An 11,357-nucleotide genomic window follows, 5' to 3' on the forward strand; every position below is an offset into this window, starting at 1 on the left:
GAGGCTGTCACAGAGGCCCCAAAAAAGTGCAATTAAAGGGTGCACACCACAAAAACGCTGTAAATTCACTACGCGAGCTCATCGATATTTTGTGCTCCCACGGGTAATTTAAAATTAAAGGTCCTTGTGGCCAATAATTGGGATAGATTGTAGAAATCATGATCAAGTTCATGTAAATCAAGCATTTGTGACTTGTGGTTCCCCAACTTGTGGGTCTATTTCGCAGAGGGGCGGGGGTTACATACTTACATAGTTAGACCCGGGCCCAAGGATTGGCAACCGTTTTAGGGGTGTTTTTTTCGCCGGAAGAGGGGAATATAGAAAAATTGTCGTGGCTACCTCGGTAAAATTGATCAGAAAATTGTCTTAGAGGTCATAATCGTTCATTTCCAGTGAAAAACAACATTGCCACCTTGCTCCTGAGACTTACAAGGTGGCGCTCTTTAATTATGTCGGACTTTGTGTTGTTAAAGAGCACGTAAAATGATTAGTGTAGGCGTTCAAATTTAATACGCAGTTGTAATTTTCCTAAGAAGATGGCTGTCTCGTCACAAGACATGTGTAGCATGAACGCAAAGTGAACCCCTTAATTCAGTTCCATGCAATAACACTGAAATATTACCCGTTGCGCGCTGAATATTATAAACTGTCCTTCAACTTCAATACCCAAAGACATACGCTCAATATAAGATGGAGCTAATCATGCCTGATGGCTTGTATTGAACACCATGCATCGTGCTCATTTATTGTTGATTGGTTACCATTGATCCACCATCACGAAAGTTAATCAGGAGTAAATGTTGTCTTGCAGTATCCCGGCAGTTGTTGTTCAGCGTTGTACTGACGGGGAATACAAATTGTGTCGTTGAAAATGGCAAGAGACGTAGGCCTGTGCTTTATTTTCATGGTGCCAATTGCAGGTATGTTTTTGTCAACGATTTTATTGATAATTAATCATTGATTATTGATCAATGATTAAATGTCTTTTTTAGAAGGTCTCGAAACTTTTTTTTTTCATTTTAACAAGTCGTTTCTATCGTACCTTTTTAAGAAAAAGCACGAATCAGTTTCATATTTCCTCAAGTCGATAAGCAGGTGTGATCATCGAACGTTTTATGCTAGAAATGAAATAAAACTTAGATTATTATTATATCGATGTAGTAACATCATAAAAAAAAATGTGTCGCTTCCATGCCTCAAGAAGCCTGAGACTCTTCGAATTGTCTGTCTGACTGTCAAGGGTTGGTGGATGTTGAGGTCTAGGTCGAAGTCTCGGCCGAGCGGTTGTAATACGTCTCTCATAATTCAAAAAAGCAATTGTACAAATAATTCCATTTCTCGAGGTGAAACTCGTGAAATAGCACGGGGAACTTTTATCTTTAAGCTCTCTTTAACTGCCTCGAGAAATTTTCAATAATAACTTCGCGTGCGCGTGGCGGAATCTTCCGTATGTTTTACTAGACTTTTTTTCATAAAATTAGGATTTAATCAATTTAAAACCCATGGTATACTGAGAATTTTTTTTTTTTTGCAGTCCTGCATCCAGCATTTTGGTTCAAAATCCCATTGTTTAATATTTTTCTCACTTTTCCACTATGAACTTATTCGTATTTACGCATTTACGCTACGTTTTTTTGACTGTCACTTTCAAAGCGTCGTTCATTTTTTGCATGATTCATTTTTTGCACGAAAATTATTGCTATTGGTTAAAATTGCTATTGGGAAAACCTATATTGTGTCATAATTTACTCCAGCCCATAATTTACTCCTAAATAATCTACAGTGTTGGTTGCTTCTGACAAAATCTGCTTCATCGGATTGGAATACGACCAAGAGTATGGCGTTCAACCCCGTTGGTTTTTACCCTACGGAGACCCGTGTAAATGCACCGCCATTCGTCTCGCTGGGCTGAATCGCTATGGGCCTATGATACCCTCGTACCTGCAATCGGCGCCACTCATGCTCAGTGAAGACCACGAGGAAATCCGCTCATTCTTTGGCTGCCCAGGTAATATAATATATCGTATTTTATATTATCTTATACCGATACAATGGGACTAAATTAGTTCGAAAAGCTCCGGCGAGACCGGTACTACCGTAGGCCTAACTGATGCGTAACATCGCCTGAAGGTTCGCCTACGTATACGCCATTTCGTCTTTCAGCTTCCGGAACCCTCGCGTGACCCGCCTATCGGCATTTTACACTGGTTGCCCTTTCTCTTGCTATACATCTTTGACAGAATGATTTGCTACCGTAATCAACCCAAGAAACATCAATGTTGGAATTTTATCTTGTCATTCCACAAGACAAATCATGAGAATTCAGTTAGAAATAGGCAGTGGCGTAGCCACCGGGGGCGTGGGGGGGGGGGGACCGCCCCATGAAACCTTGTCGCCCCCAGTCGCCGCCCCCCCCCCCCCCCCCCCCCCACTGAGATTTTGAGTTTCTAAAAAAATTGTCATTGATCTAAATCTAAATAGTCGCGAATGATCCACATGATGACCACTGAGAAACGACCCTTCGACCGGCGACCGCGGAGCAGTAAGCTGACAACCGGCGTGACATAGCGCATAATGATAATCTAAAATGCGTATTAACACCCACTGCACTGCTCGCTCACACCACGGAACACGTATTATAGACAGGTGGTCCGTGGGTCACACAGTTTCAGTCAGCGATATCACGCAAATTGGCCACGCACAAACTTGTTCCTCCATTCATATAAGCTAAATAATAATAATAGACCAATTAAAATTTCTTGAAATCAGTGGCGTAGCCACGGGGGGGGGGGGGCGTGGAGGGGGGGCGACAGCCCCCCCCCCATGAAACCTTGTCGCCCCCCCCCCCCCCCCCAGTCGCAAGTTTCTAAAAAAATTATCATTGATCTACATGACGCCATGGGCGTCAATCCTGGGGGGACAGGGGGACTGGTCCCCCCCCCCCCCACTTTTTGAAGGGTGGGGGACACAATATCAAATGTCCCCCCCCCCCCCAGATTTTTGAACTGTGTCTCATTTACAGGGCCCTATTATGTACTACAATGTATCTTTTGCTTAAAAAATATTGGTTAAAGTGGTCAGAAATTGCGTCAGATAGCACCACAGAGCATTTAGAATTCCTGGCTACGCCACTGGAAATAGGTACAAACCAATTTTACTTACGACCTTTCACATCCGGCATTTTTGTACCTACAATCCTGGCCAAATCTCGTTGGTCCCCCAACCCCCCAGCCCCCGCTCAATGTTGTCTCTCATTCATTGCGCGGTGTGTGCTCCATCCGCTGAAGAGAACAACATTGACCGGGGGAGCGGGGGAGTTGGTGACAGTTGGAGAGCTAAGGTTATTTCCAAGTGTCCCAACCATTTTGGCCAGGATTGTCTGAATGTACAATAGCCTTGATATTGGATTTGGATATTGCGCGTAGTACGCGCTCAAATAATAATACACACACGCGCGCGCGCTGGTAACATGGTCAATGCACACGATTCACCATGACGGTGCACCATGTCATTTTGGCCGATATTTTTACAAAATACGGATTGTGTTCGACGTGAAAGCCGTATTAGGATACACAAACAACGTATCATCTACTTCAATTTGTTTTTAATCCCTCATTTGGACGAAAAATCCATCCAAACCACAGTGTAACCACGGTTCACCACTGTAAATCATATAAGAAGCAGAGTCACTCAATTCCTTTATACTTTGGTTTGGATGGATCATCGATGGATTTTTCGGCATATTAACGGAATGAGTGAACACAAACTAATTGACAAGGATTGTATATTGTTTGTGTATAATAATGAGCTTTTCAAGTTAAACACAATCTGTATTTTGTACAGTTGTTGGCCAAAATGGCATGGTGAACCGTCATGACGAACCGTTTATACGATGCACGCAACAATAAAGTTGTGATTTTAAAGAATTGGAACATTTGTATTTTTAATTTCCATTTTTGTATTACTATCAATCATTATTATCTGGCCTAAATATGTGTTCTTTCATTCAAGCTTCGGCCGCCATTTCATATTTTGGAAACAAAACTCAAGAAAACAGCTCCCCAAACGGCATGTCATGCATAAATATTATTTTGAAAAATGAAAAAAATCAGACAATCCTGGCCAAATCTCGCTGGGCCCCCAACCCCCCGAGCCCCCGCTCAATGTTGTCTCTCATTCATTGCGCGGTATGTGCTCCATCCGCTGAAGAGAACAACATTGACCGGGGGAGCGAGGGAGTTAGTGACCGTTGGAGGGCTAAGATTATTTCCAAATGTCCCAACCATTTTGGCCAGGATTGTCCGAATGTACAATAGCCTTGATATTGGATTTGGATATTGCGCGTAGTACGCGCTCAAATAATAATACACACACACGCGCGCGCTGGTAACATGGTCAATGCACACGATTCACCATGACGGTGCACCATGTCATTTTGGCCGATATTTTTACAAAATACGGATTGTGTTCGACGTGAAAGCCGTATTAGGATACACAAACAACGTATCATCTACTTCAATTTGTTTTTAATCCCTCATTTGGACGAAAAATCCATCCAAACCACAGTGTAACCACGGTTCACCACTGTAAATTATATAAGAAGCAGAGTCACTCAATTCCTTTATATTTTGGTTTGGATGGATCATCGATGGATTTTTCGGCATATTAATGGAATGCCAGTGAACACAAACAAATTGACAAGGATTGTATATTGTTTGTGTATAATAATGAGCTTTTCAAGTTAAACACAAACTGTATTTTGTACAGTTGTTGGCCAAAATGGCATGGTGAACCGTCATGGCGAACCGTTACGATGCAGGCAACAATAAAGTTGTGATTTTAAAGAATTGGAACATTTGTATTTTTAATTTCCATTTTTGTATTACAATCAATCATTATTATCTGGCCTAAATATGTGTTCTTTCATTCAAGCTTCGGCCGCCATTTCATATTTTGGAAACAAAACTCAAGAAAACAGTTCCCCAGACGGCATGTCATGCATAAATATTATTTTGAAAAATGAAAAAAATCAGACAATCCTGGCCAAATCTCGCTGGGCCCCCAACCCCCCAGCCCCCCCTCAATGTTGTCTCTCATTCATTGCGCGGTGTGTGCTCCATCCGCTGAAGAGAACAACATTGACCGGGGGAGAGGGGGAGTGAGTGACCGTTGGGGGGCTAAGATTATTCCCAAGTGTCCCAACCATTTTGGCCGGGATAACGGGATTGTAGGTCTCCTTGTTCGATCACGTTTTTTTTTTCACATCGCGTACTTGCGATAAGGACGCGAAGATTTACCAACTTATAGCCAATGGGTTCTAGACCTAGTCGGGCTTGCAATCGCTTGCATACAATTCTTATCAACGGTCATTTTAGATTTGTTTGTAAATGATAATAAGTCCTTCAAGTTTCAGTTTTTCACCCAAGGACCGCCACAAAATAATTTTTCATACATTTTCATCTTTGTACGAGTACACCGAGTTTCACTAGTCCACATGTATTTTAGATTTTCGGAAGGGAGGTCTATTATATTTCCCTTAGTCACGTCAGGCGATTTTTCAGTTTCCATAAATTGAGATGCTAGTAAAATTTTTACAAAGGCCATTTCAAGGGTGATTTCTTAAGAAACAAATGTACCAGAAATAATTGCAAACTTTTTAATTGTCCTATTCAAGGGGTCCGGAAACGCGCCACTTGGGGTGAACTTTCAGGCTCCATTATTTTTTTTTTAAGCAACAATATTTTTGAAGGGTAGCACTCATTTGAATATCGATGATTTCTAGATTTCCAAAGCAAGTGTTTGGAACCTTTTCCTTTGGGCCTTGAAGACGGCACCATTGGTGATCAGCAAATTCAGGCTTCAAGCACCTACAGCGCCTACTTACCATCAAAGGCGCGTCTGAACAATCAAGGAAGCTGGACTCCCGACGTGTAAGTTAGTGTATAGGCCTACATTGTTTGATGCAATGTATTATTGTTTGTACGCCTTTTTCAGAACCTTGTTGACAAAAACGTGGAAACCTGTTTTGGTTGAACTTAGTTCCCTTTATACTCACTGGAATGGCTAACAACGTGCGTGTACTTACATTAAATTTACATTTACATTAACATTTATTTCGTTTTTTGGGATACATTTGTTATAACAAACAACAACATTAAATACTCAGAAATACACATGAACATTTTAGACAAAACATACACATTATAATATTTAACCAGCTCCCGCTGGATCACCCAAAAGAAACATGGTTTCTGTCGAGGGGCTCTCCAACTGATTAAATATGACACACTAAAACAATGTTAATAAATTATAACTATATTATACGTACAACTTTAAGGAAATAAAACAATTAAACAAGTCCTTAAATGAATAAAACTATGAATAAAACAAAACACTGCATTGTTTTTAAATTGCTATGTATACAGTAAATAAGTAAACACAATAAAATGATTTGTTATAGTACTGACATAAAATGGGCTACCTAAGAATAAATAAACAAAATAAATAAATAGATAATAGTAAATAATGGTGAAACAAGCAATCAAACAAACAAACAACCCCCCCCCCAACAAACCCATACAAACAAACCAGTACCAACAAAACAAACATTCACACCCCAACAAACAAACTAACTAACAAACAAACTAACAAACAAAAAGGGGTTGGGAAATACATGTACGGTCGAACACCCTTATAACAAGGTCCCCAGGACTTCACAAATAACCTTGCTACAGGGTGAGTCAAAAAAGCGGAACCCAAACCCCATAAAATATATTTCATATTTAAAAAAAATATGTAGCACCAAACATAATAATGACTGGAAAGCCAATTTCATAAGTTACTTCTAGATTAAAAAAATTATTGAAATTGCTCAATCCGTTCAAAGAATATCACCATTTAAACGCAATGACCCTAAATCCTGTCTCGTAAAAAAAACCTATTTATTATGTGTTTTGACTGTTTGGAACAACGAAGAAAATGACACAGAATACTTGTTCCAACAACTGTCAACAACTGTAGTACACAATATCTTTATTAACAACCCTGGTTAGGCAAACAGTATGATTTATAAAATCCACTTTTTTTTAAAAAGATGTTTGAAGACAATTGTGACGACGATTCTTGAAATCGCATTTTTTGGACGAGACAGGTTTAAGGGTCATTGTGTTTAAATGGCGGTATTCTTTGAACGGATTGACCAATTTCAGTAATTTTTTCATTTAAAAGTAGCTTATGAAATTGGCTTTCCAGTCATTATTATTTTTTGTACTACATATTTTTTTTTAAATATGAAATATAATTGTTGTTGTTTGGGTTCCACTTTTTTGACTCACCCTGTACAACAAGTACCCTGCATCAACAGCAATGGAAAGCAAGGAAAAACAAAAGACCAGGGACATAAAAGCTTGCTTGTTATTAGCAGGATGCCGTGCCAACAGTGCTCTTACCATCAGGGTTCGACTGTACATGTAAATAAGCAATCTAGAAAGCATGGGAGACAGGGTCTTGATCAAAGAGGTGATCACGTAAAGAATGAAGGAAGTCCTTTCTAGAGGGAAAGAGGGTAAATAAAGAAAATTTCACACAGTTAGTTCGGCAATATTGATGTTTGAAAAGCAGGGTGTCTGTCTTCCTTGTGTTCCCCATTAATCATTTCTTCATCAAAGTTTTCTTATGAGCACTCCCGCTCACGTTAGCAGATTCTGAAGTTTTGAGCTTTGTTTTCATTCATTTAATTCAGTTCAATAATGGTTTATTAAAAACATGTCTCGTATACGCGTAGTTAAAAAGTCAATTGTACCATGTTAACTGTCAATATTGTGAGATGCCCTTAAAGTGGGAAAGACATGTGAACGAAGTAATTAGAAAATGCATCAGAAAGTTGTACATGCTCCGTTGTTTACGTTCATACAACCCGGTTTTTGTTGTGGTTTGAATGTTGATGTACTAAAATCTGCTTCAACCTATTAGGCCCTATGTGTAAAGCGAAACACGATATTGTGCACTGCTCCTGTTGTAATTCACCACGCGCCGTAATATGGCATAACATATTACTGCCAAAACCCATTACAATAATTTGTTTTTTTTTACCTAGCAACGACGGTTGCTGGATCGAGGTTGATCTAGGTGAGGTTACCATGGTATCGGGAGTCATCACCCAAGGTTCAAATGCAAACCCCGACTACCGTGTCACTGCGTATCAGGTCATGTATCTCAAATCCTCAGAATCTACTACGCACGAGCACGTAATGGACAACAACGGAAACATAAAGGTAAGTGGTATACAATTTACATGCCACAAACAAATAATCGATTAGGTCCTTGTTATCAATCTCAATATAGGCAGATTCGAAGACAAAAAATCAACAGACATGATCCGTTATAAACCCAGACCAAAACATTTCCAATCGTCAGCCGTCGACCAACCCGAATAAACTGAATACAATTAATGAAAGATTTTAAAATATTATACTAACACAATTGAGGTTCTGAAACACAATTTTTTTTTTTAGAAAAGCCCATTTAAAAACATCCAAATCTAAAACACGATAAATTCGACGAATTACGATATTAAAGAACAATACAAAAATACAAAATGCATATAATTATATCGTGGAAACATCCAAATAATAAAACAGCCCTACACCCGTGTAACCTTCCTGTGAAAAGAATGAAGTGGACAAAACGTTCTGCAAACATGCTCGAGCATTTCGGACATTCTGCTTAACCGTTTTCCTTATTTATTTTTTCAAATATACCTGAGATCTTAAGTTATTGATATCATTTGGATTTGGATAAGTTAAATCGAGTCATTGGCGATTCCAGGGGTCGACGGGGGTCATGCCCCCCTTCCCCCGACTTTTTTTTAACCAGAAGAGTAACGACACATTTTATCTGAAATTTTCATGAAATCCATTAAAACGTTGCTTTTCTCCCTCGCAAGCTATCAGCTACACATGTCTTTTATTTTTAATATTACAGTGTGGAAATAGCGCGCGGTACTATTACTTAATCCCTTACCCTTTTGAATAAAAGAAATACTCGAGCCCTCTTGCCCACCCCCCCCCCCCCAAAAAAAATTGGGGTCTGGATCCGCCCTTGAATCGACTGACCAAATCCCCCTTGTCGGTTAGCTCTCAAGGGATTATTTTAAAGATCAAGTATTGTCGCTTTTCTTGTAAGATTTAGTCCTGTTATTTTGCTCTCTTTGTCAGATATTCATCGGGAACCTTGACGATGCGAATACTCCAATCACTAGTCGCTTTGATGAGGTTGTCATGGCTACCAAACTGCGCATTGTGCCAATAGAGTGGTTCAGCGTCGGTCCTGGTCTGCGCTTTGAACTACTTGGCTGTCGTATGTAATTAACAACGAAATAATACACAATACACAGTGGTTTAAAACCATGCATAACCCAGACATCATCGATTTTCTTGAATCATCGTCAAAAATATTATTGAAAACGAATTCAAATGCAATCGATTACCATGTAGAATATGCTGCACGATCCTCAGCACGTGCATTTTTGTCAAAACGATGTAGATTTTGCTATTCGTGAGATTTACTCGCCGTTGGTGAGTAGCGCCCTCTGTTGACCAATAGTGTACAGCGCGACAACAATTTTTTTTTTAAGGGCGAAACATCGCGGATCTGGGACAACGTACGTTCATTGCACTGTTTTGTGAAATTAAAAGTAAGACTTACCCATGTTTTTATTCAATCTACACAAATAGGACTTATCAATTTACTGGAGAATGTCCATTTTCGAAGGAATGCAGAGTAATTTGTTATTTTTTCCCTCGAAATTTGGGAAATAAAATTAATGATGTGAGCGACACAGGTAAAGTAATGTACGTTTTATTCAGATGAATTTTAATTCTGGGCTGTTTGGTTTTGAGGAAAAGAGGGCGATCATGGAACATCATCAACATGTTAATTCTAGTATTTTTTTATCCAAAAAAATAATAATAATAATCAGAAGTACTTTTTAACTTACTCTATTAAGTATCGATTAAAGTCTATGTTGGGCTAAGGAAGGTTACATAAAAGATACCCGTTTCACGGTGTATAGGGTGTTCCTTGCTCATGCGATCGCGAAATCTGCCTGATCTGACCGACCGAGAAACTCATCAAGTCACACTTTTTTGTTTGTCACTGGGCCGCGTTTTGTAAATTTGTTTCCATTCATTGTTGATTCGATGTAGAATTTTTCATTGGGGTCCAGGTTATTAATGGGCAACATAATGTGAAGCTAGTAGTAGACCGGTGCCCACGTTTTACTTTGAGATCCCTCTAAAAAAATCCACATTTTGTAGCTTCGGCTAATTTGTTTCTTAAAGAAAAAAACAGTTAAAAAGACCTTAAATTTGAGACGAAAGGCTTGCACAGTTAATAGGCAAACCAGGTTTTGCTGTAAGTGACTGTGAAAGTCAAACAGAATCGTTCTGAATGCTTTCCCCCACTTTATAATGAAATAGAAAGAACCTATTCATAAATAAACTGTGTTACAATTAAGCACAGTTTATTTCTAAATTCTGCTAAATGCGCTTCAAACATCTGTCAGATTTATCAAAAATCTGCCAAATTCCCCAGAATTACTCGAAATACACTATAAACACTTAAAATGACATGCAGATGTTGTAGTATTGCCTTTATATAATGTTCAAATTACATTATAAACAATTCATAGTCACATAAAGATTTTATGAAATCGCGTAAGTTTCAAGCAAAACGCGGTTGCGCCACGACGAAATCTTGTTTGCAGTGAACCTCAGCACATAGACCAGCCAACCTGTCCCATTATGTCCCATTATGCAAGGGTTTGTTTGAAAGGATTGAAGCTTTTTTTTTTAAACAAATGTACAATTTTTGTTCAAATTTGCTGTTTTTCTGTTAATAACCATTCTTGCAGAATTCTGCCAGAAATCTGCCAAAAAATCCATTCTGTCAAATTTTCTGTCAAACTCGTTTTTTTAACAAAAATTCTGTCAAAGTTAGCCGAAAATCGGCTAAAACAGTCACCGTGACGTAATGTATTTTTATTCGCGGTGCATGGCCAACTGACAAAAGGTTTATACAGAATCGTCGAGGAATCGTTAGGTCATGGAACCAGACTAATTTCGTAATTACGTCGTATTAGAGGAAACATGTTGTTTGTATATTTGAAGAGTTGATTTCCAAAAATTATATGATATCCTTTTGAAAAATGTATGAACATTTATAGAACATATTCTTCGCTTTATTGTATTCTTAATTGTGTTTAACTCACGTGGACACTGACTGGGCAATGGGAGAGGGCGAGATTGCTAAAGGTGACAAAATGGCGTTTGTAGCGTTTGGAAACAAATCTTAGAAAG

At 38.9% G+C, this 11,357-nt stretch overlaps 1 protein-coding gene across 1 annotated transcript; it reads left to right on the forward strand.

Annotated features, from left to right (window-relative positions):
• Nucleotides 1-871: 871 nt before the first annotated feature.
• LOC119740716 (retinoschisin-like) lies at nucleotides 872-10,485 on the forward strand. Its single transcript, XM_038216098.1, has 5 exons — nucleotides 872-920; nucleotides 1,784-2,008; nucleotides 5,783-5,930; nucleotides 8,096-8,273; nucleotides 9,216-10,485. The coding sequence occupies exons 1-5, from the start codon at nucleotides 872-874 to the stop codon at nucleotides 9,363-9,365; spliced, it is 750 nt and encodes a 249-aa protein (XP_038072026.1). The 3' UTR covers nucleotides 9,366-10,485.
• The last annotated feature ends 872 nt before the right edge of the window (nucleotides 10,486-11,357 follow it).

This window comes from Patiria miniata, unplaced genomic scaffold (assembly GCF_015706575.1).
Source record: "Patiria miniata isolate m_02_andy unplaced genomic scaffold, ASM1570657v1 HiC_scaffold_5, whole genome shotgun sequence".
NCBI lineage: Eukaryota > Metazoa > Echinodermata > Asteroidea > Valvatida > Asterinidae > Patiria > Patiria miniata.

What these genes read in the sequence shown, in the direction of transcription:
- LOC119740716 (XM_038216098.1), top strand. Translation starts at nt 872, where the DNA reads ATGGCAAGAGACGTAGGCCTGTGCTTTATTTTCATGGTGCCAATTGCA. An exon ending in TTTCATGGTGCCAATTGCAG is followed by an intron (nt 921 to 1,783) that starts GTATGTTTTTGT and finishes AATAATCTACAG; the next exon opens with TGTTGGTTGCTTCTGACAAA. An exon ending in CTCATTCTTTGGCTGCCCAG is followed by an intron (nt 2,009 to 5,782) that starts GTAATATAATAT and finishes GATGATTTCTAG; the next exon opens with ATTTCCAAAGCAAGTGTTTG.